This window comes from Colletotrichum fioriniae (genome assembly GCF_027942845.1).
Source record: "Colletotrichum fioriniae strain IMI 355084 chromosome Unknown scaffold_5, whole genome shotgun sequence".
In the NCBI taxonomy this organism is placed as follows: Eukaryota; Fungi; Ascomycota; class Sordariomycetes; order Glomerellales; family Glomerellaceae; genus Colletotrichum; species Colletotrichum fioriniae.
In genome coordinates, this window is record NW_027076841.1 from 1,952,975 (window position 1) to 1,976,547 (window position 23,573).

Consider the following 23,573-nt stretch of genomic DNA (forward strand, 5'->3'; position numbering starts at 1 on the left):
TGGCCGACGTAGCACACCGAAGGAAGGCGCCCGAGGAAGGGAAAGTGGGAAAGCGGGAAAGCCAAGTCCGACGGGATGCACCAGCTGCTGCACCTGGGAGGAGACGGAGAACCTCGGGTGTGGGTACCTCACAGAGCCGCCATGCAGGGCGGGCAGAAGAGGTGCCTCTCCCGAATCTCGTCCTGGGATCCCAAACCTCCAGGTGCTGCAAGTCGTAAAGGGCCGAGGCAGGTACGGAATACAAACACCTTAGCAATAGCAGAACACGTAAGCAGCCGACGTATTGTGCCCAAGGTATCAGATGCAAGAGCGACTCTACACGTACCTTACCTTACCTTACCTTACCTTACCTAAGGTATGTTTCTCTGTTTCGCGGTTTCGCACTCGGCCGGTGGACCAGTTCATCTCTTCAACAATCGATGCAGACGTTGCCCTGCTCAACACGATACTGCGACATATCGCTCATGACGTGCGATCCCCAAAAAAGTAGCCAAGGCTGCCCCTAAGGATTGGCATCGCGTCGTCAGGGATGCCTCCTGTTTGACGGGGGGTTGAAATCTTGACTTGCTGGACTGGCTCTCCTCGTCGCAGCCCCCGTTCTCCAGAGGAGATGCAACGCTGATTCCCGCGTCCACATTTGGCAATTTGCTAGGTCACACAGGTGCATCTGCACTTGCAGCTGTCCACTGGATATGGAGCAAATTATCCTCACCAGCTGCATGTAATCACCCTCGACACTACACTTGACACTTGACGTGCAAATATTTGCGCGGCCACCTACGCAGTACGCAGTATGCAATACAGGCTCATACCTCACGCAAATAGCATCGTGAACGGTGAATCCGTAGCTCATCAATAGAACCCAACCGTCGCATCCCTTCGTCCCAAATACATCCATCCTCCCATCTGCTCCCTCCCTCTCCTTTTCACCCGATCTTTATCCCTCGGCTGTCGTCTCTTGAGTCCTAAACCCTTGGTTATCCTGTCTTTTTATTTTATTTTAACCTTTTTATGCAGTGCAGCCAGCATCGCACCCTTCGCAATCGCACACGGGAGTCGTCCGCATTCGCACGCAGTTCCCGAGGTCGTCGGCCATTCCTCTTGCGCCCTAGGCCCATCGCCGTCTCGTCTTTTTTATCCATTCCCAGGGCATCGTTAGCCTCCTCCTCGACCCTCCTGTGCCTGGCTACCGTTCTTTAATTAAAAAAGTAGCTTCCCTCCGACCTTGTATCCGTGAGCTATCGGATACGAAAACCGCACATCCAAAACCCTCCACGGACACACTACCTGGCCAACCTTGTCTCGCCCTACAGAACAACCCCAACCTAACCTTGGAACACCAGCCATTTCCCGGCCTCACCACCACGACACCACCACGCATTTGGACATCTAGCCAGCCTGCCCTGTCCGCCCGCGTTGCTTCATTTCTCGGTTCCTTCCTTCCAGCCCCTGCACCGCTGGAATTCCCACTTTCACCTCTCCGCTATTGAGTCGTGTTTGGCATTTTACAGCCAAATATCCAATATCTCCCCCCGCCACCATTTCTTCTCAGAAAACACTCTTCTCTCCCTTCGATTTTCGCTCTTTGTTTCTTTCTTTTCTTTCCAATCATTTGTTTCGCCGTCTCTCTCTCCCTTGAACGTCAAGCTTCCAACCAATCGGTCTCTATCTGGACATCGACAGTGCTGCAGCGATCTGCATTCCCCCGGCGACCTGCAGTCAAGACAAGAAAACAATTGGATCCGACTTATCCACCAACCAGTGGCAATACGAACCCATTGAATCATCATAATCCGCAAGCTCCCTCCTTGCTTGCGTCAACCACCGATCCATCAAGCGCCCGAATTCCCCGAACCTCTCCAGTCCAGCCTCCCAGTCTTCCCACCAGCTCGTCACCTTCCCGTATCTCCCGACCTGCTCCTGCAGCTTGTTCCGTTCAATCCGCTCCACCGCACTTGCCATAGGCTCTCAGCTATCAGAAAGCTTGCTGGATCGAGACAGCACTAGCGATTTCCCGCCAAATCTGAGCCACGCTATGATGACGTGAAAGACCAACGTCTCGCCCTTGCACCACCATAGCTACCTCGACCATTTCCCTGTTTCGACATCTACGCCTTTGTAATACCGTTCAATACGGCGCCAAGGATCCTTCCCTTTGGTCACGAGAATAGTCAACGACGCAAAGTCATCTCGGCATATCGAGCGAAAGAAACAAACTCTCGTTCACCACAAAACCCATCGATTGGCAGTCATCGCTCCTGCCACGCCTACTTGAACCCTCCAATCGCGGATCTCCGAGTTCGACGATCTCTGGTTATTCGCTCTCTTCTACTCAGCCAACCCCTCACTCGCTTTACCCACCACCAACATCCATCATGTCTTCCTCTGATGGTTCCCTCGGCAGTACGGGCAGCTCATACTCGCTCTCCAACATGCCTTACACCTGGATTCTTACGCCGCTCATCGTCTTCCTCGCCCTCGGCATCATCGCCACTCTCGTTCAGTTTCAACGCCGTCGCCGTCTCCGCAAGCTCGGCCTGCAACGTCCCTGGCCCCGCCGCGACCTGGAAGCGAATCGTCAGAGAGGTCAACGGTCGTCAAGAAACGGCCGCTGGGCCTGGACCACCCGCAGCGATGAGGGTCTGGACGAGTTCGGCGAGGCCCCTCCTGCCTACGAACCCAAGGCGAAGCCGGGACAGGCTTACGCTCGTGAGGGTAGCTTCGAGATGGCACACCATGTTGAGCACACCGCGAGAGGTGCTATGCCTCCGCCCCCGCCCATCGGCAGCACAGCAGGCGTCGGCCGTGGCTCTCTGCCTCCGGATTACGGCACAGCTACCGGCTCCACGTCTTCTTCGACTCCGCCGCCTGCCGTTACCAGCCCGCCTACGGCGATGACTAGGCACTAATACCATCACGCACCCACCACCACTGGGAGTTGTCAACACCGATCACCGATCACCTTTCACAACATCTTTTTTCATTCATGGGCGTTACAACGAGGCACCAAAAGGGGCGTTTAGGGAAAGCACAGCAATGATACCATGTTTGAGTTGGGAATGGATTTCTCTTTTTTTTCATCAGAGCCACAGAACATACAAGCGGGGGGGTTCACAAATATCATTGCATCGACACATAACGAGAGACGGTCAACGTCTGGGATACGGGTGGGAGGAGGACTGAAGGGAGTTGAAACGGGCCGGTCTGTTGCGTAGGCTAGGGGATAACTGAAGCCCGCAAAGGATCTTTGGTGAAACACCATCCATTCGCAAACAGGAGGCCACAATTCTTGATACTAAGGCTGAATGCTGCATATTTCATGTCTATTGTAGCCACTACAGTATTGGTAGCCAGGACTCAAATAAAAAAGAAGTCAAAACATTAGTGCTTTAGAGTGGCGATGATACGCCTGGCTGTACCCGTGGACTTTTCAAATCAGTACTTGATGCTTTTCGCACCGGACAACTTCGGATTGACTGCTCTTCGTTCGCCCTGAACATGGGCGTCAAGACGTCCAACTGGTACGTTGCACGGTTTTGCTTGCTAAAGCAGCCATCAAAAGTAGAGTCTTGGAGGACTTGAATTGTGTGAGCTATGCCGTATGAAGCAAATAAGGTACTTAGTGGCCTTATTGAATTTCATAACTACATTCACTCTACAAACTTTGCACTCGCCGCATTTACGAGTAGGGGTTCTGTAGGAAGAGGAGGAGGAGCTTCCTGCTCTCGAAGATCAAGCCGTCATCTGTTCGAAAATCTGGAGGTTTCTCGTGACTTGGCCATTGCAGGTTCCGCTGTCTCTTTAGTGTCGGGTTCATTTGGCTAAACGCCTACTTCAATCCAAGCGGCGTCGGCAAGGGTGAGGGTTTTGAGGATAACACCGCGATTCTTAGGCGAATAGTCGCAGCGGGCGGCAACCTGACGGAAGCCCATGAAGGCATTCCAATGAGCCTGAGCAGCCCCATGAAGCTCGACAGGAATCTAGAAAGGAGCGTGAGGTTAGCAGACGGAAGCACGGCGAGAGCTCGCTGAACTTTTTGCTCTAGAAAGAGAGAGAGAGAGGGACTGCTAGAATAAGTCAGGCGTAAAACTGGCTTGATCTAGGAGGCGTCTTGACTTCCGCCCGCTTGCCACAGTATCCAGGAATCGATAATGACGGCGGTAGGGGCAATGTAGACCCTACGATGAGATCTTGAAGAGCTCTAGCGATGAGGGAAGGGGACTAGTATGTATGCAGGATCCTTTCAATCGCAAGTCTGTGACGTATCTACCTCGGGAGAGAAGAGGGGGGCATCATTGCTATGCTTTAGAGAAAACCTACTGCTGTGGTTATGCCGTTAGGAGTGACGATCCTTGAGTCCTTGAGTAGGGTATAAAAACATTCACGCGATAGCCACTGACGAGTTGTTTCTTCAACCAGTGAGGGCGGTCAACATTCTGGCAGGTCCAAGCAGCATCGCAAGCCCAGGCAGCCTGTTTGCGCAAGCAGAGTATGTGGCTCCCATGAAACGAGGAGAGCGTGAAGAAGCAAAATCTTCAACTGCAGGACTTTATGTTGCCCGTGACTCGTTACTTATTCAAGAGGAAATATGCAGTGAAAGGCAAATGAGAAGAGGTACTGAAATATGTATAGGAATATTGTTAGGCAATGTACCAGGACAAGCCGTTGACTCTTAGAGCAGTCGAGCGTTCTTTCTGTATCAAACTCAAGCCGCAACTTCGGCCTTTGCGGGCATACTGGCCAGGCGGCTTGGGCCAATTTATCCGGCAGATACAGTTGAGGGGCGAGACGTAGAATGGGTACGGTAGGGTCCATTATATAGTATCCTTCTTTGAGACAGAGGAGATCTACACGAGATGAAGAGAAGACTTTTACTTGTTATGAGGCTATTCCCCTTCGTCGTTGCAGGTTTCGAGGAACCAGCGCGGTTGGAAAGCTAAGTGGCATCGCTGCTGAGTTTCAGAAGCTACTAAGGAGCCGCCTCAAAATCATAGATACGCTTGGGTTGTTGTCAGAACAGGCAGGCCGATACCGTAGTGGCCATTTTGGCGAGGCCAAGATACCTTGAATAGCAGAATTTCCACACGCTTGGAGTTTGATTCGTGTCAAGGTGGGCAATTCGGGAGCTTCAAAAGGCCGCTTTATAAGCCTTTCGAGCCAGGCTATTCTCTTTTCTTTTACAGACCGCAAGGACTTTATGTTCTAGAGCGCAGACAAATAATTCATCCACTCACAGTAATAATCGGCATTTCTTATCAAGGAAAACAAGCAACAGTTACAGTTCGTTAGGATCAAAAGGTAATCAAGTATTGATAATAAGTACGTACTATTTAGTTCCATCTACCATACACCTCTTATTCTGGAGCAAATGCAATATTAGTACTGCTATAGCCTAGAGAGATCGCAGTGTGTCCTGCACCTAGACATAGATTGGGCAAGGTCCGGTCTCTCATCTTTTAGCCCGGTCGTGTCTATCAATACTTAACTATTCCCTTCGCAAGCTCTCCGCCTTGTGCTCACACTATACTGCGAGTACCAAAAGCGTATAAAAGAAAAGGAAGGTAGTCACTACTCTGGACGGCAGTCATTCGTCTTATGTTATGATGTCACAAGCGGGTGGTTTAGTTCAACACCTGAACTGATGGATCGCTCCGTAGCGACGTCTTCCCACCTCGGGTCCCGACCAGACTTTCCTTGTGGTCAGGCAAGTTGTGTACGATCAGCATACTAACTAAGCTGTTTCAGATGACTAGAAAGACTGTTATATTGCGCAGGGTCTTGTCCGCAATGGCAAGGATCAAGTCGTAAATACCGGCAGGAAAGGGGAGGGCCGAGCGACAAGCTACGATGCCAGAAGAGCTAGCTGAATTGTCAATCTCATGGAATAGTCTGAACCGTCCTGAGGCTGCGCAAACTTACGCCCATGAAAGAAAGCCCCCTGATCCCGGAGACTCGCCGCTGTCGTTATTAGTTGTTTCCCACAATGCCCTCTGATTCATGAGATTGCCGCAAGACACGAATTTATCGGCTTCGAAAGAGACGAACTCCAACCAGCCATGCCCTCGGCATGAGTCGAAGGCAGGCGAGTGTTGTACCTTGGCCTGAGGTCTTACCTTGCGTTACTAGTTCTGAAGTCTGTTTCCTTTGGAGCTGTAAGCCAGAAACCGCAGAGCGTAGCTGTAATAGCTCAGCAATACCGTTGCGACTGTTGACCGTCTATCGCCATATCAGCTTAACTTGGTCTTCCGAAACGGATATAGTCTAAGAGAACCATCGGGCAATGGCACTTGCAACTGGGTATAAAGGAAATATAGCATTGTGGAAGATCTCTTCAACTTCCTTCCGTGTGGCTCACTGATTGCGATCCATAATACCACATTCCTAAGAGAGACATAGCAAATTCTGAGCATGAACATACTCCAAGGTTGTGAATCTTCGTGGGCATCAGGAGGGGCCTTGTCATGCTGGTAACAGTGAGCGGTCAACCCTCGCACAGCCTGGTGAGAATCCCTGTAGAAGGTCACTCATCGTTTTTGAATCCAGGGAAACTCGAAGAACCGGACTAGATTCGGCATCGCGCATGGTATCTGCGCGAAGAGAGTGGATTTGTTCCAATCCTGTGCTACTCAACGCTCCGCTCTTTATCGTCGCTTCTGTCTTACGTTCCGAGGCATAATAAGGCAAGTGGTACCTGAAGGCATGGAACGATTGTAAGAGAATTATTTGCCGAGGATAGAGCATTAGTATCTCAAGATATCAATGATTCGGAAATCGGATGTAGATGGCGGCTATAAGAGTAGAGGCAGTGGTTCGTGAGGCTAAAGGTGACGTCGCCGGCCTAGGGAGTAAATTCCCTCATAATCGAGCAGAATGCATCCATCTTCGCCGAGATGTGTGGCAGCCAATTGGCGAAGTTATTTGTTGAGAGTTTGTACGACAGGCCTACTACGCTGTTTGAGATGTAACCCTAGGAAATAAAGTGGGTACGAGTGAGGATATAGGGACTTAGAGTAGCTTATCACAATGTGCGTATTCCTGCTCGAATAATCCCGACACAAACGAGAGTGACGAAGAGAAAATGACGAGGAGCAAGTGACGAGGAGCAAACGACGAACAGTAATATAGTAGATCTTTTACTTAAATTGAGGAACTAGGAGATCGCCACTACTTGAAGTGTCCGCTAAAAGACTGAATTAGTAGCTTAGGTTCTTCCGTATTTAAGTAGAGAACGAGTGAGGGTTTGTTGCTGGGAGAGTAAAATGAAATTAAAGTGGCTGAAAAAGAATTCATCAATGCTACAGAGAACTACCTGCGTTTCATATCAAGGGTGTTGAGGCTGATACACGTCAACAACAGCAGGCGCTTCTTCGCATACCTCATTGAGATGGCAACATTGCCCATTTGCAGAGCGATCATGGGCTCAAGCACCTTAGTCTTAATACAGGCTAGGACGAGGGCAAAAGCTCACCTTCACGGGTTGCCTCAAGCTGCCGTTCCCTGGAATTCATGAAGCACATAAAGCAGAAGGTATACAGGTCACAGATTCGAAGGAAGGAGCACTTCTCCGGTGCAGTCCGAATCGGCCGGGGCCACGTAGCCTGGTAGTTCAACGGGTGATAAGAAACTGGGACGCTGCATTTTTCGTAGCGATAGGGTCTGAACCAACGTCCGATCTTTTTGATAGAAATCTTCATAGGCTAATTCTCTAAGACGGAAGAGTCAGACCAGTATATTCGGGGAGTGTCGAGATGTTCTCGACTGCGAGTCGTCACATCGCAGCTTTATTGATAGAGGGGCGTAAGAAAATCTCAGTCATACTCAGTAGCATTGAAGCGACTCGTGATTTTCCTGTGGATTGTTGGTGCACCTGCAACGGGATGGATGAGGTTGCTCTGTTGGCAGCGCCGATATTCAACTTCTGTTAAGGTACTTCCTTCCACATTAGGACGTTTTGTGGCTGCATCGGCCATCTTAAGTAATCCTTCTTCAGCGCGGCATACGTGAAGGCGGTACATTCTCCAAAGGAGATGTATATTGTTTACTTCTTTGAGTTCCGGACAGATGCTCGTGTCTGGCGAGGGCTGCAGACGGTTTCTGAGCTGCTCCCGACGCGGAAGCCCGTGCTGCCGGTGAGAAGCGTCAGACGTGACAATGCTCCAGGCTCTCAGTTCGGTCCCGGTACATCACAGGTAACTGGGCCCAATCGACCAGATGTCCCTCATTGATCGTTTGGCTTCAATATGAGTAACCTGCTTCGGTGGTTTTGTGCCTATGGCTGATGTTCCTGGACGTCGTTTTTGCCCACAGTTAACAAAAATGACGAGGGACTTGCCAGTAACTTGAGACTATGTAAACTACACACATGTCCTATTTTCAGAAGCCCCAGAATACATCCTTTCAATCTTGTTGCAGGGTAATTTAAATGTCTGGAGAATGGCAACATCTCGACAAATACAGGAATGCGATCGAGATCTGGGAAAATGCTTTTTGGTGTTCTATGATGTGAATCATCATGAGCTCAATGAACCCATGCTCCATCTTCCCCTGCCCCCTCACTAGAGGCTGTGAAGTTTGAGGATGGCACATATGGGCATACCGCAGACTGGCTCAAGTACTCATACTTTTTGCCTCGGATAAGTCCAGGCAGACATCATTCCTACGTCTGAGTTTCCACACACTAAGATGGACGGGCCTTACAAGTTACTGGAGAAAATGACTACTGTACCGCAGACGAGGGGCTCCTGGAAGCACAGTGGTTCACCAACTCCGTGAAGAATATATACTCAAAAGTGAGAACTTCCAGCGCTAGACAGAAGCGTGGTATGTTCTGTCCATAACATGAATGATGAGAACCGGATGACTTAATACAATATATGTTCATTCGGCATCAGGCAAAGCCCCGCGAAACATATTCGCCAAGCTTCGGAATCGGTGCGCCCGTAGATCAAACAGACGCCGATGACCTACGAGCCGTGGCATGACCAAAGCTCCATAGAAACAAAACATAAGAGAGCAAATATTATTGCCAGGGCCATCCAGACGGGGAGGCGGGCGCAAGTGAGGGTACTTATCTACACCGTACTGACCACCGTTGCAGATCAATATGTGAGGTCTCTTAAGAAAGTCTTCCGTGCTTCAGATTTTCGTGTTTCTTTTGTAGATCTGCCGGGTCCGGGGCCCCTCGGACATCCATGTGACCCGTGTCGAGAGGGAAATGTACCGCAGCGTCCGGGCCCCCTCCTCCAGAGAAAGAGAGGAGGTCCACGCGGGATTCGGTTCCCGGCAAGATCGAGAGGCAAGAGAGCAGGTCTTTCTGAAACCGGCGGCGAAAGAACAAAAAGGGTTGGACCGCACGAGGTTTTCGGATTCGGGTACGGAGCTGAACCTTCGGACATGAGTACTCATCACGGCCGAATACTCTGACGAATCGCAGACCAAGGACTCAAACCTTTCATGGTGACAATTCCAAAGAGGAGTGGGCAGGTAGTTGAGTGGCAGAGTGGCAAGAAGACTGGACACGTTTGTTGGTTCACGCTTATCTGTACACTCACTCCCCTCGTGTGGTCGTTTACACTTTGTCATTCACAAGAACCAAAAGTACAGTATGATACATGGCGAGTTATATATGCGCCCATGGATGCTCGCTTGCTCGTGAACCCCATCTCACAGGACCGCTTTCTATACACAGGTGGTATGCCAAGGATATCGATGATTCGTAAAGGAAACATGAGACTCGAAAGAGAGTCCTTGCACGGCCAGCGTGTCAAGAAGTTGGTTGAGCCCGAAAAGAAAAGCAGAGGTTTCCGCCCTATCCCGTCCCATCATGCGTCGTGAAATGTTCGTCCGTACAAATACATAACAGTAACATGATTTGTACATAAGCCAGTGAGCCGCCCATACATTTTCCTTCAGTAGATGACCGTCACCCTCTTCCGCCGACGGGCAGGCTTCTCCGCGGCGCCCATCATGGGGGGCCCGGGCATGGGATAGTCGAGGTTATCCTTGTAGATGTTGAACTTGATGCCCTCGTCGTTGGCCTTGTACAGCTCCGTCGCCTTGACGCCGGGCGGCTTCTCGGACCCGCCGCCCTGAACGTCGATGTTGAGGCACTGCGGATAGTTCTGCGCGCCGCCCTCGCGACCGGCCTCGTGCAGCGCAATCGTCTCGTGGCGGAGGACGTACTGGCCGGGTGCGATGTTTGCCGGAATCGTCATCGTCCACGACTTGTTGTTGGAGAGCATGTCGTCTGAACCCCACTTGCCAGGCGCCTTGGCACCGTCGACGACGCCGACGGCGTCAATCTTGAAGAATTGCAGGTCGGCCTTGTTGACCTTGGCGCAGTCGCCGTTGCAGGGAGCCAGATAGTCCATCATCGGCCCGTGGTGCGACTCGGGCCAGTCAGTCCAGAAGACGGTGACGTTGGAGCCCGCTGTGACTTTTGCGGCGATCGGTGCCGGTTCCGCGCCGACGTGGCAGATAATGTCTGCGTCTGCGTACTTGTCTACGGCGACGAAACCGTTGGACAGATCCTTTGGGATGGACCATCCTATGACTTGTGGCGGGGGCTTCTTGTACTGCATCTGAGGGCTGTAGCCTTCATAGCTGGAAGGGTAGGATCGGGTCAGTGAGGGTGAACTATAGGTGAGTGAGATATCGCGTGCAAACTTACAAGACTCCGTCTGCCATAAGGCCGTTGACTGTGCCATGAGCGCTGACGGTGTGAAGAGCGGCCGAGGCCAAAAAGGCATACTTCAAGGCGGACATGATGGAACCCTTGCGCGTATTCGTGATGTGTGGCTTCTTCAAAGTTCCGAGGTTGTGGTTTGGACAAGTCTGCGAGATAAAAGAAAATAGGGTTACGTTTAAGGATTGTTGTCACTTATATGTTCGTTCTCAGCGAGGGGTCAGCGACTGTTTGCGGGGAAAAAGGAGCGTAATTAGTCGACCAGCGCACTAGAGTATTATCAAAGAATGTGTAAGTTGCTTCCCGGACGTGACATCGATTGCAACGGGGAGGCTCTTGGGATGACGGTTATTATATCACATACCAAGAAAGCCACAGGGAACCTCGCGGCTGGGGAGTCTGCCGGCCCCGATTCATCCGTTCAAACAAACAAAGTCTTCAGCTTTCCCCGTGCGCTGATGTTGAGACCACCCACAGCGCAAAAAGAAGGTGCAAAACATCAGACACAGAGAGTAGACGATGACCTCAGGTACCGGCCGGGATTCGAGCTACGATTGGCGGAGATCGGATCTTCGCCATCCAGAACGTCGGTTCAGAGTATCACTTGGTCATGTTCCCTGTTTCAAGACTGGGATAATCCATTGTTCCATTCGGCGTCTCTTCTCGAGGAGCGTCCGTGCAAAGCACCCTTCTCAGCCTCATAGAGTTATCTTCCGACGACTCTTCACGTTGTCTTGTCTGTTGTGGGGGAGGAAAGTTTTGTTCCGAGCTGGGACTGCATGGCCATCCTGGACAAAGTCGGGATTTCCTCTTACTCTGTTGCGCTCTTTTGCGAGTCGGATCTATACAGTTGCCCGGCTTCATCTCAATGATTTCCCGATTCGGTAGTGGCCTCGGCTCTTTCGTCCAGGCCTTTCAGCTCTCGTTTTCATGCGATACTCTCATAGTCCTGAACTGATATACGTCCCAAACTTTGCGACCGTTTCATCCGTCCACAAAGTGTTCATCTGCTCCCTCAAGGCAGCGCGAGCCCGTAGCATGACGTGCTTCTGCGACAAAACCTTGAGATTGGCTGTAGAGTCTTCGCGATTCGTTCGTATTCATCAGAATACTTCGGATCTGATGAGCTGACAGAGTCGAAAATAGGTATCGGTTGACTCATTTGCAGGTTGGGTTCGCCAAGGAACAATCTCAAATGTAGGAACCTTCGTCTACCTGTTTGTCGACAAAATGTAATTGCGGCCGATGGTCTGTTCTTGCAACGTTGCCACATGCTAGTTAGTGACAACTGTGCGAGTTGCTTGAGTTGCTTGATCTTTGCGCATCGGGCAATATGCCAGTGAAGGGATTTCTCCCGAAATCTCCGCCAGTCCAGATCGTCTCCAAAGACTCAAAGCTGACTCAAGGCCCGCCACGCAGACTCTGTGGAATGCGATAGGTCGAATGTTTTTTTTTCTTCCATATCCAGCCCCCCTAACTCCATAACACCTCCAAATATTGCGCAAAGCCAAGTCCCACCATGACGGCAAGCCAGTCATCCGAAAGTGTATCGTCCCGTCTACAGCAACTCGAAGTCGTCCAGCTTGTCGCGATACTTCATGATGTTTCTCTTGACCTTGCTGCCCACGGTCCATGTAACGAAGTCCTCCATGCTGCGGGTAACCAAGAATGCGGGATCGACACATGTTTCCGTGCCCACACGAACATGACCCTGTTCGATGAGCTTCGTTGCTGCCTGTACGGTCTCGGCCATGCTGCGACAATCCCATTAGCATTCTGCCCGAAGAAGCAAGCTGTGAAAGTCTCCTTTTCCATACCGAAGGCGAGTCATGACGACGGGGAGACGTCGTCTTGCAAAAGCGCTGACTGTGACGTTGTGTTCAATGGCCGAGAGCTTGGAGGCCGAGGAAAGAACACCCATGTCGTACAGCTTGTCGAGGAGCAGTTGCTCGTGCTTTCGGCGGGCCGCGTTTTCCGGAGGCATCAGGCTGATCCTATGTGCCAGTTGACGGATAGACTGCACAGCCGTGTCAGTTTGTGTCTCGATGTGTATTCAACCTCGGACTCGGAGAGATATTCGGGGAACTTACGCCGCATAGCCTGTTGTATTTGTGCTATAAATGTTAGCAGTGCTTCATGATACGGGCGTCGGCTGCGTAACTCACATAATCCTCGGGCTTCTGAATCATGTATCTGCGCACCTATTCGCATGTTAGATTGTGTCGCGCACATCTCCTCTTCACTTGGAGTCTGCCATACCACTGCGGCGTCTCGGTGGTCGCCATCCTATTCATTCCATGTTAGCACATGCGCCACGGTCCGCTGCACGGGCGGGGTGCTGTTGATCTCGGTACCTGCTTGTATGTGATGAAGTCGTGCTTCCGCAGAAGCTTCTGCTCGTGATACTTGAGTTTGCGGACCATGCTGGGCTGTTGACGTCGCGAATTCCCAGTTCGATTTGGCGATTGACGACGGTGACGAGTGGTCGCGGCAGAAGAAAAAGTTCTGGAGCTGGCGGGACAAAATTCCTTATCGCCGCCGAAGCTTATCGGACGAGTGGGGCGGGAGGTTCCGTCGGCCTACCAAAAAAATCCCGTGACAGCTTCAACATCTCGCGACAGATCACACCTCGCTGGGACATTCCAACAAATCCTCACAAAACCAGCAATGCGTCCCAGACTACCACTCATTTCGGCCATCAAGGCACCGAGCGCCTTGATGGCCCGGATCGCGCGGCCGTTCTCGTCGACTCCCGCCGTCGCCCGTACGTCAATGACCCCCTACAGCTAGCTCCCTTATCCCCGTGGCGCGAAAGCTAACGTCAAGCTTTATAGAGTCCTCCGGCTCCGATCCGATTAAGAACCTCCTGAACCTCGACGAGAAGCCCAAGGTGCACTCAGCCGACCGTATCCGTGGTCTCATCAACAATGGAAGCAAGGCTCGATTGGAAGGAGCTGCGGCTCGGAAACGCACCATGCTAGAGTCTCTCCGCGAGAAGAAGGTCAGCGACGACTATGTCAAGCAAATGCCGCGTCGCTGGCGTACCGGTGAGGTGTATGCGCCGCACGATCTCAGCCCTCTTGAGATGGAGAAATGGCGCAGGCAAAAGACCGTCACGGTCGATGTCGTTGACTTGTTGGGAATCAACCCCCTGGACCACTACAGAGTATGTTTCACCGGTATCTTCAAAGCCTTTTGTATACTAATTCTGTATTGCAGAACTTCTCAATTATTTCCGAGTACATGACGAACTTCGGACAGATCAGACACAACAAGGAAACGGGACTGAAGCCGACGAACCAGAGGAAGATGGCGAAGGCTATCCGGAGAGCGATTGGCATGGGTATCCACCCCAGTGTGCATCACCACCCTGAGCTGCTGAAGAAGAGGTTCCGCCTCAATGCGTCGTGGAAGTAGAGATTTTGGAGTGGCTTAGGGATTGGGAAGGCTTGCAGGGCCTGTGGATTTGTCTACGGACATTGGGAGTGTCTCCCGTGTATGAATTGTACAACATCTTGGCGTCTATTATAAATGTACAGATACAAGAAGCTCCTCCAGTATTTATTGTACACATCATGCCTTCAGCACCCGCTGTAGCTTGAACTTCTTCAGTTTTTCGGGAGTGTAATAGTAGCGGAACTTCTCCACTTCCGCCCACTCCTCTGGGAATTGTTTCTTGGCCCACGCCTCGAACTCCCGCTGCAAGCCTTGCCCAGGCAACGCGTTAAATGGAATGCCAAGCCTATACAGATATTAGCATTGAACTTTACAGAGATGGGAGGGATAAACTCACGTCATGGCATCGGGCCCATACCCAACAGCTCGCTTCATGGTTCTGATCGTGCTCTGGACCTCTTGCAGATTGCCATTGCCTGCAAGGCCACCGCAGTAAGAAGCAAAGACTGCCGGTGGAACATCGACCTCCATCTTCTCGATCTTCTTCCAAATATCCCTGGCAATCTGGTCGCCAAAGGCCTTGATCTCACAGAGGGAGAACACAATTTCGAGACTGTTGTATGATGGGCCTTCCGAAGACCTGACAATGTCTTGCCAGTACTCCAAGGCTATGCTCGGTTTCCTGCATGCCCCGTAGGCAATCATCAAAGCGTTGAAAATCTTTGTGCTGGGTTGGATTTTTGTGTCCATCTTCAGCATGTTATGGACCAACTTCGTGCTGTCCAAGTCGGGACACCTGCCCATGCCTTCCAGACATTGAATGTAAGCTTCGCTCTTGGGATGAAATGTTGGGTTGACATGCTGCCGCATGTGTCCAAATACGTGGACGGCCATGTCGGAGCGCTTGCGGTCAAAGAATGCGTCCATGAGTAGGAGACGGCTCGCAACACTGGTCTCCTGGAAGAATTGACGAAGGATGCAATAGGCATCCCAAACTCTCGCGGTACTGTTTTTCTTGTCCAAACAGTACGCCACAAATGCATCCCTGATGGATCGCCGTTGTTCGTTGCTATGTTGAAATACGTTCAGCGACAGTGTGTCGATAATTTCAAACTGCTGGTCGTTTTTGAGGAAGACTGTGCATAATGCGACCACTGTCTCTGGGTCTAATGTGACAATCCGATCCTCCAAGATATCCAACATCTCGCGTATCGCCGTAGAATTCGGGGTTGCTTGGTAGCATAGTGCTTGGAGGTACTTGTTGATGAGGGGCAAGTCGTCTTCTCCGTTCAGCTCCGCCTTGGGGAGCTGCATGTATGCCGCCCTAGCCCCTGACAAGTCCTTTGCCCGGATCTTGAAGTCCATTTGGAGAAGGTATGTTGTTGCATCAGGCCGGATGTCGAGCTCGCTCGCGAATGAGACAAGCCTGTCTGCTAGATAAGGGTCGTTTTTCTCAATAGCAACCTCCAGCAGCCCATTGATCGTTTGGGTGTCTGGTAGGAAGGCGCTGTCGTCGGGGTTGTGGCGAGCAACAACATCAAACATGCCTTTGATGTCATCAAGCCCTTTGCCCATGGACAGTACTGCCCATTGATAGATAACATCCCAATGCTCTTTGCTCGGGTTGGCGTCAACAAGCTTCTTGAAGATCGGGGCTGTCCACCCGCGTTGGTTGTTTCTCACTGAAAAGTGCAAGATTTCTTTGAAAGACCTGGGGCTTGGATGCTCGGTGTTGTGAGCTGGCCTTAGGAACCACTTCTTGGTCTCCAAAACGTTGTCCTTCTTGGCGAAAAAAGTTGTCATAACCTCATGAAAACTTGCCGTGAAAGGCAAACCGAGTTTCTCAGCTTTTTTGACAGCCGCCACAAGCTCTCCCTCACGACCTTCCTCCGCCAGCCCTTGCAGGACATTGATCCAAAGGTTCTGCGAGCCAGGTCGTACTGCTTCAGATAACTGGGCCCAGTGTTCCTGCAACGCGGCAAAGGCCTCAGGAGATGCGCCAAATAATGTCAAGGCAACCAGATACGACTCGAAGTCCTCCGATGCTCCAGGATCTGTGGGATCCAATGCCCGTTCCTCCTTGATCGCATCGTATAAGAGCCTGGAGAACTCCAGGTGGTCTTTGGTATCCTCTTTCGGCAACTTCAGCAGCGCTTCCCGCGCATTCGTCAGCTCTGACAACGTCAGACCTGGTCCCGGCTCGTCATCCTTATTCTCGAGCAGGTATCTTAACAAATTACGGCAGTGCAAAGCCTGAGTGCTGTTGACGACGATGTTGAAGCGCACTTTGTACGAGAACAAATCCCGAAATGCCTCGACCAGTTCTGTTCTCGACGGCGGCCGTACGCTTTCCAAGAGGCGATTTCTCCATGTCAAAACCGTCGTCCACCCGGGCTCATACTCTGGCTTCTTGATCTGTCTCGGGGGTTTCTGCAGGATGCCGAAGAATGTCCGTCGCTGTGATCGTCGGGAGAGGGATATTGTCGATGCTACCGGGAGCTGTGTGTGGCGACACGCTGTACGAGAAAGAATCGAACAGACGGGGACGCTGCCCCTAGGAACGAGGACCCGTCGGCAGACATGGCGGGCTAATTGCGCCCTCATGGTGTGGGTTCAGTGCTTTGCGCGAAGGGTTCTTGATGGCGATTAGTTGAAAAGGTATTGACACATAGCTTCAAGCGAACGTACCTGGGCATCTCCAGACCAAATCAAAGTAGGCGCGGCATGTGGTGAAGCTCAATGCCGATATTTGAAGCTCCGAAGATTTGCGAATTGGAATTTGGGGACACTGGAGCTCTCGGGACTTGGAAATCGCGGTAGCTGCCACCAAAATGCGACCCGCGCTTGTGGAGGACCCGTAGATTACCCGTGCTTAGTCATAGCGTTCTTCACACCCATCGGCACCTTCGGTGTCAATGACCTCAATGACATTTAGAAACTCAATTATCTCCTTCTCATCAATGGAGTAGAGAGCTACTTCAATATCGAACTTGCATCACAATAACTGATTCCCACGATTGATCTCTCGACTCGAGAACCGTGTTCTGTTGCAGATGTAAATTGCACAATTTACTTCTCTTGTATCCTTGAACCAATCATACTCTGCCCAATTCAAAGCACCATTATCGTCATCGGTGGATCCAAGCATTGATCCGTATGCAGACCGGTTTGGATCACCTTCAAGTGATAAGAAGACTATCTTACATTGCTCAGCGAGCTGGTGAATATCAAGAGCTGAGTTGGTTCACAGTTACTGAGACTAGCGCGTGATGGGAGCTAACAGCGATATCTAGATAAACTGGCACTATTGATGAACCACTTAGCGTTGATTGGTAGCATCGGAAAAGTCAGAACGGACGGCTTGTGAACGATGACAAAATTCCCATGATAAACTCTCATGAGATGGCAACCGTTGATGTGCCGTGAACCTCTGCGGGCGGCAGTTAGATGCCGACGGGAAAGACTCCAGACGACTCGGAGAACCAACTCCCAGCCCAGTACTCATATAGCAAAAGAAACGGGCGCGTGTGCGCCCATTCCCGGGCTATGAGCAGAGTTGGCACCTCGGTGTCAAGTGTTCTTCTTCACATTCTTCTGTCTTCGCCGGGCCGCATGAAGCACAAACACGCTCAGACCCACGATGAAGTCAGTGCGGAACCTGAGCTTAGCTACGATGTCATGGGAACTGGTTCATTCAGGCTGCTCGAGTGAGAAGCATTTAGAGTGCAAGTGCACCCTGCCAACTTGTTTTCGAAGACATCAGCTTTCACACCTTGCAGTTGCAAATTGGTTCTAGAAACAGAAAGAACAAAACGACGCCGAATCTTGAACTGGTAGTCAGCTCAAGACGTTTACGTACCGTCCTTGTAAGTCCTTGTAGGCGCAAATCTATGCCTGTTGAGCATTACTTACCATGAGTAGGATACCTGAGAAGGATTCGGTACTTTTTATCCCGTTTCGGAGTGTAGTCCGATTTAAGCCGCCGGGCGGACTGATACCCCGATAGCTTGACGACATACCGCCCAACTGGCCGTTGAATTCTCCGACCCGCGCACGTCAAACCGACGGCGATATGTCAAGATCTCGTAGCTCCAGCCGCCCGTCTCTTGCGAAACAGACAGCAACACCACCGCAAAGGACGCAACAGCCCAAGAGGACGAATGGTGGCAGAGATGCCCAGTGCTACTTCTGTTGCTGCTGGTGCTGTTGGATAGTCTTCACCTTAGTCGCCTTATCCTGTGGCTCAGTCCTCCTGATGGCTGCTTCTCTTCCATTGCCGGATTCGGAACCGCTCAACATTAGACCGGGATCGAAAGCATAAAATCCGATAACTCCAGTTCGCCAACGACCAGCTTCATGGTGTTTGTCCTCCAGTCGTGACGCTGTAGGATTCCTGCCTCGGTTTATCAGTCGTGCATGGCCATTCTGTGCGTTCCAGCCCACGACACAACGATTTGATCGCAAGGAGGATATAGTTAGTTGTTGCCTGGTCAAGTCGACGTTGGGCCTGCGCTCATCCAGCAGCTTTTCCACAAGCCCTTCTTTTCCAATCTCTTTCAATCTCCCTTCGATGAAGATATCCACCATGCCAGACTTAATCAACACCGTTTCCCAGGTCGCTTTATCCCTTGTCATCATCGGGAAACCCCTTCAGGCGATGGTCCAACCAGTGCCCCGTCCTGGCCCAGAAGAGGTCTTGATCTGCGTCGAGGCCACTGGTCTCCTAGCCCTTGATCAAAAACTCTGCGACTTCGGAGTTTTCAATACTGCTTCTCGCCTTCTCTTGGTGCTCGGCATCGATGTCGTCGGTACGGTCGTCGAATACGGGATTTCGATCGCTCCAAGTGATGTCCCTTTTCCCCCTATCGGCACGCGGGTCCTCTTTCAGGGGAATCTTCGTCGACCGCATGCCGGCGGCTTGGCCCCGTACGTTCTCGCCGATCCTCGACTCTTGATTCCCGTCACAGGGGCAATGTCCTCCTTTCAAGCTGCAACACTAATAACCAACCCCTTCACTGCGGCTCTTTCTCTGCTCCATTCATCTGGCCTGGGGTTTCCCTTCCTGGCACTGATCCGACCTTCGAGTACCAAAAAGCCCATGTCGTCGTCCTTGGCGCGGGTACAACTGTCGGCACTTTCATTGTTCGACTTGCGGCGATTGCTGGCATCGGAACCATCATAGCCACCTCTTCCAAGGCCTCTTTTGCAACACTCCAAACCTTGGAGCAACTCATGTCATTGATCGGTCCTCCTCTTCTATTCCGTCCGATGTCCAGACCATCCTCGGTTCTCCTCCTTTGCATGCCGTGGAGGCATATGCGTCTGGCCATCCCACTCTAGCCGCCTCTCTTTTCGTTTCCACCAATGTTTCGAAGACCATCGTCATGTTGTCCTCCTTGGCCGGTGCCGACATTGATGCCTTGGCTGAAAGGGGCATATCCTTGCGCAACATCTATGGCTCCTTCGAGGCCCATCCTGATATGTTCCGATCCTGGGCCGCGACTCTTCCCAAGTGGTTGTTGTTGTCTGGCGAGTTGGAGGCCCCCTCCCATGTAGTAAACCCCAGTGTCGACTTGCACCTCATCAACGCCGCACTTGATGACATCGGGGAAGCTGGCGGGATAAGGTATGTCGTTGACATGGGAAGAGAGGATGATGTGGGGGAGGACAGAGGAGATATATAGACGAGAGAGCGGAGGCAGATAGGGTAGACAGGCGGGGGGTAGACCAGAGGCACAGCAAGCTAAGATGCCGGGGGGTTGTGATACGAGATCCGTCGCTCTACGGACGATCTTGTCCCATCATCGCCTAACCTGCTGCCGTCGTCATATCGGACGACAGCTTGAGCCAGGGTATATTATATCCCTCACCCTCTCTCGGTCAAGAAGAAATCACCCGATGACCGAGAAGACGGGCCAAGAGAAAGAAGGAATGAAAGGACGAGGGAGTGCATAGCAGGGGGCTCAGAAAAGTAGACAAGAGATCACCGACTCACCGCAATATAGTACCAGTATGCTTCTTGTACCCCCCGCGGGATTCATGTAACACCTTTCTAGTCCTCCCCTCTCATTTGTCCAAGTTGCTAGTGACAGAAGTCCGTTCCAGACTTGCATTGGCTCCTAGCTCCGCCTCTCTCTCTCTCTCTCTCTCTCTCTTTTCCTCTCGTTGCCCTGCTTCTCTTTACTCGAGCCCGTGCCACGGAAGAGCCTAGTTGGTTTACTTGCGTTGCTTGCTTCAAAAGCTCTCTTTTGACTTGTCTGTGATTCGAGTCCGCGCGGCATCGTTGATCACGGGGGCGTGTATTAGAGTCCTGTATGGCTGGAAGAATACGGATGATTTCCATCTAGTCCCACGGCGGCAGGACAAAGTGGGTGTGGGAGAATGCCTCCTGAGGCGTTCACGTCTGCGTTTCAGAGATGCAAGTGCAGCTTGCGCTGACTGGTCCTCGTCGACTTTCGGCGCACCCTCTATCTCAACCTCATAGGACGCCAGCCAGCTCCGCGCTCTATGGTTTCTTCCTGGCTCCGGCCGGCCGGCCCCATCCAGTGACGGGTCTCAGATTGACGTCGCGTTTGCGTAAGGCTTCTCTGAGCTCTGATATTGGGCGAAGACATTCTGGAGTTTCGTCGGAATGCAGTTGTCTGAAGCGAAAGAAGGACAAGAACAGATGGAAACAGAATCGAAGGCCGAACAGGAGGATGATCAGAGAGGGGTACACCGGGGAGACAAAGGAGGGGGAATTGGAAGAGGCTAAGCCTAGTGCTGCCATCTGAACATCATCCTGATGTCGGTGATCCGAGGGACATTTGATTGACGGTTGACGTCTCAACCGTGCGTCGTCGTTCACGCTCCTTCCAACTCCCCATGATGGAGCTAAAGGAGGCGTTCGGGTACGGACTTGCCCTCATACCGCCGAGTCGATAAGGCAACCGGCCCACGCCAAGAAACGCAGCTACCGGACGAAATAACAAAGTGCCAACCGACTCCATACGATATTTTCGAATGGCCCGGCGCGCTTACCGGCTAGGATCATCACCAGATGGGGCCAGGTTGTCGACGGCCCAGAGAGAGTTCTATTTTCAGTCTACTTGAACCACAAGCTGATGGACTCTATACACGGGTTGACACAGAGACAGTGTGTCAGAGAAGGATCCAAGGAACTGCGGATAACTACCGTGGTCAACTGCACGCGCGTGGCACGAAATACGCAACTCCGGAGCACCGCACCGGGGCCTGCTTGCTGCAGTTGAGAAGAAACAACGGCCATGTTGCCATTTACGCAAATTTCCCCCTTCCCAACTGTCAGCCGGATGGCGTTTCTCTTGACCCCGTCAGATCAGGGGAATCGAAAGGCAGGAACGAGGTTGGCAAGCAGGTCAAGGCAGGGGACGGCTTCCAACCCCCGTTGCCCGGAGCCGGGGGGTTGAAGGTGGACAAGATCGCCCAGTGCGACGGGCAGGAGAGCAACTCAATGGATTGAGATCCTAGGAGGTGTGTGATACACTTTACAGACATTTTTGCCCAAAAGAGCGAAAATGTAACGAGAAAGACGCTTACTGGCATGATAGGCCGGTCAACTCGGGCACGACTTTTCAAGCATGACCGACGGCGGACTTGGGAATATCCAGACCGCAGTCTTCCATATTGTCATGTCCGGACGAGAAAGATCTTCAGTTTCAACGCCCTAGTAAGTATTGGTTATCGGACAACTAAAGTAACCGACGTTTACAATACAGGATATAGTATCGAAACGAGAAACCTGGCTCAACTTCGGACTACACCGTCTTGTCAGATCAGTTTCGAAGACAAGCTGTATTACAGATACGTTGCTTCTGGGAAACAAGAGGCCGTTCTGAATAGAAATCATTGTTCTACTGAAAATAACCAATCCACGAATAGGAACTCTACCGAAGGATTCAGAGTTGGTATTCTATCACCTGGTCCTATAATCACCGGACGCCGTCGTCCGGTCCTGCAAGAAGCAGCAGGAGGAGCACCGCGCGCATAACGTCCGTCCGGGGGCGGCACTATCCCTACCCTGGACGTCCCGTCGTCGATATTGCGGCTCCTTGGCCAGGCCCCAGACCTGACGATCAGCACGTTACCGAGCCGCGAAAGGCTTAGCCTCTTGGGAGGTACAATGACTGTCAAGCTTGCTGGCGGTCTTTTCTTTTCTTACACGGACACAATTTATTTTATTCCTGGATATCGTGTATGTGAGTGTCCGTTGATCCTGTTTCCCATGATAGCTGTCAACCTAAACCATAGCTTGACAGTTGCCACCCAGGATAAAACTTGATGTCGACTTCCATCGGAGACACCAACACTTCCAGATATCCAAGACCATAAGCAAGGGATGACAGACGGGAGTGCGGGATAAACGGACAAACTTCCCGCTGTGCATGAACGACTTGTACAGAAAATCGTGGGGCGTGTAGAACCTCCACCACCGTCGCCCGACGATGCAACAGTGAGATTCACCTTGCCCATCTTGTGTCTCCCGCAGCTACTATGACAGTCTATCCGGACGTTAACACTTTGGACAAACTGAACAATGGGAACAGAAACAGAATTTGGGAGCTTGGGTGGCGTTCATTCGAAGCTCTGCTCCCCCTCCGTCCGAAGCGCAACGACCCTTAGTTGGGGGTCCGAAGTTGTCAACTCCGTCGAATTGTCCGTGGGACACTACTGCACTGCGAGACAAGGAACAACACGGACATTTTCCCAAAAAGCTATCCCTTGATCTGCAAAGCACCTTTTTCTTTCAACTTTGAAAAGAAAATTGCCCAATTGACTTGTGCTGCAGGTACCGAGATTCCAATTCTTCGCCTGGCTGGTGGGCAGTCTCCCCGCCCTTCGAACGACGTCGTTTCCTGCTCTCCAATATCTCGGTCTTCTCGGGCAACTCCTCAAGAGCCTCGCACCCGGCGCCCCGGCAGGGAGAAGGAAAACCATTGAGCATGGGGACCCACCTCATCGGTCTCGGTCGGTCGGTTGGTCCCTTTCGGTCGGTTTCCTCGGCGACCCTAGCAATGTGCACTTGCATCATCGCTCGATGGAGGAAAGGGGGATGCGGTGATGGATGGAAGGAGAGGAAGGGAACTACGGCATTCTTCTGCTTCAGCCTTGCGAAAGACGAAAAATACAAATCGACAGACGCTTGATCTCGGACGGGGTCCTTGTTCGGGGGCATCAGAAACCAAACCCATTCCTGATCGAACCCTCATTACCGATACTATGGGCTTTGACAAGAGACGGAAGACCAGCTGACAGCGGCGGGACGGTGTGAACAGACCTCAGCTTCTGTCAAGCCAAGTCAGGTCAAGGCCATCGAGATACCGGTACCTGTACCTGGCCTGGCGTTATCTCCCAGTCCTCCAGGCTGCCCTCGTCGAAAGGATGCTAAGCCCTGAGCTGACATCCCCATCCATCCATCACGATGGCCCCATCACCAAAAAAGACCCGTAGGCCGTAGGGCTGGGCTTAGAACTGA

The 23,573-nt window shown here is 51.7% G+C and overlaps 5 protein-coding genes across 5 annotated transcripts; 2 read left to right on the top strand and 3 right to left on the bottom strand.

Moving 5' to 3' along the window:
• Window positions 1-2,375: 2,375 nt before the first annotated feature.
• On the top strand, window positions 2,376-2,909 carry N0V96_005196 (uncharacterized protein; the record flags this gene model as incomplete). Its single annotated transcript, XM_053191360.1, has 1 exon — window positions 2,376-2,909. The coding sequence occupies one exon, from the start codon at window positions 2,376-2,378 to the stop codon at window positions 2,907-2,909; it is 534 nt and encodes a 177-aa protein (XP_053051343.1).
• A 6,999-nt stretch (window positions 2,910-9,908) lies between these two features.
• N0V96_005197 (uncharacterized protein) lies at window positions 9,909-10,764 on the bottom strand (the record flags this gene model as incomplete). Its single annotated transcript, XM_053191361.1, has 2 exons — window positions 9,909-10,602; window positions 10,670-10,764. 2 exons carry the CDS (start codon window positions 10,762-10,764, stop codon window positions 9,909-9,911), a joined length of 789 nt encoding a protein of 262 aa, XP_053051344.1.
• A 1,478-nt stretch (window positions 10,765-12,242) lies between these two features.
• imp3 (U3 small nucleolar ribonucleoprotein imp3) lies at window positions 12,243-13,107 on the bottom strand (the record flags this gene model as incomplete). Its single annotated transcript, XM_065757329.1, has 6 exons — window positions 12,243-12,438; window positions 12,502-12,701; window positions 12,775-12,798; window positions 12,850-12,885; window positions 12,944-12,970; window positions 13,039-13,107. The coding sequence occupies 6 exons, from the start codon at window positions 13,105-13,107 to the stop codon at window positions 12,243-12,245; spliced, it is 552 nt and encodes a 183-aa protein (XP_065614098.1).
• Window positions 13,108-13,351: 244 nt separating this feature from the next.
• N0V96_005199 (mitochondrial 37S ribosomal protein bS18m) lies at window positions 13,352-14,101 on the top strand (the record flags this gene model as incomplete). Its single annotated transcript, XM_053191363.1, has 3 exons — window positions 13,352-13,448; window positions 13,519-13,850; window positions 13,904-14,101. 3 exons carry the CDS (start codon window positions 13,352-13,354, stop codon window positions 14,099-14,101), a joined length of 627 nt encoding a protein of 208 aa, XP_053051346.1.
• A 156-nt stretch (window positions 14,102-14,257) lies between these two features.
• Window positions 14,258-16,684, bottom strand: N0V96_005200 (uncharacterized protein; the record flags this gene model as incomplete). Its single annotated transcript, XM_065757330.1, has 2 exons — window positions 14,258-14,426; window positions 14,478-16,684. The coding sequence occupies 2 exons, from the start codon at window positions 16,682-16,684 to the stop codon at window positions 14,258-14,260; spliced, it is 2,376 nt and encodes a 791-aa protein (XP_065614099.1).
• Between the last annotated feature and the right edge of the window lie 6,889 nt (window positions 16,685-23,573).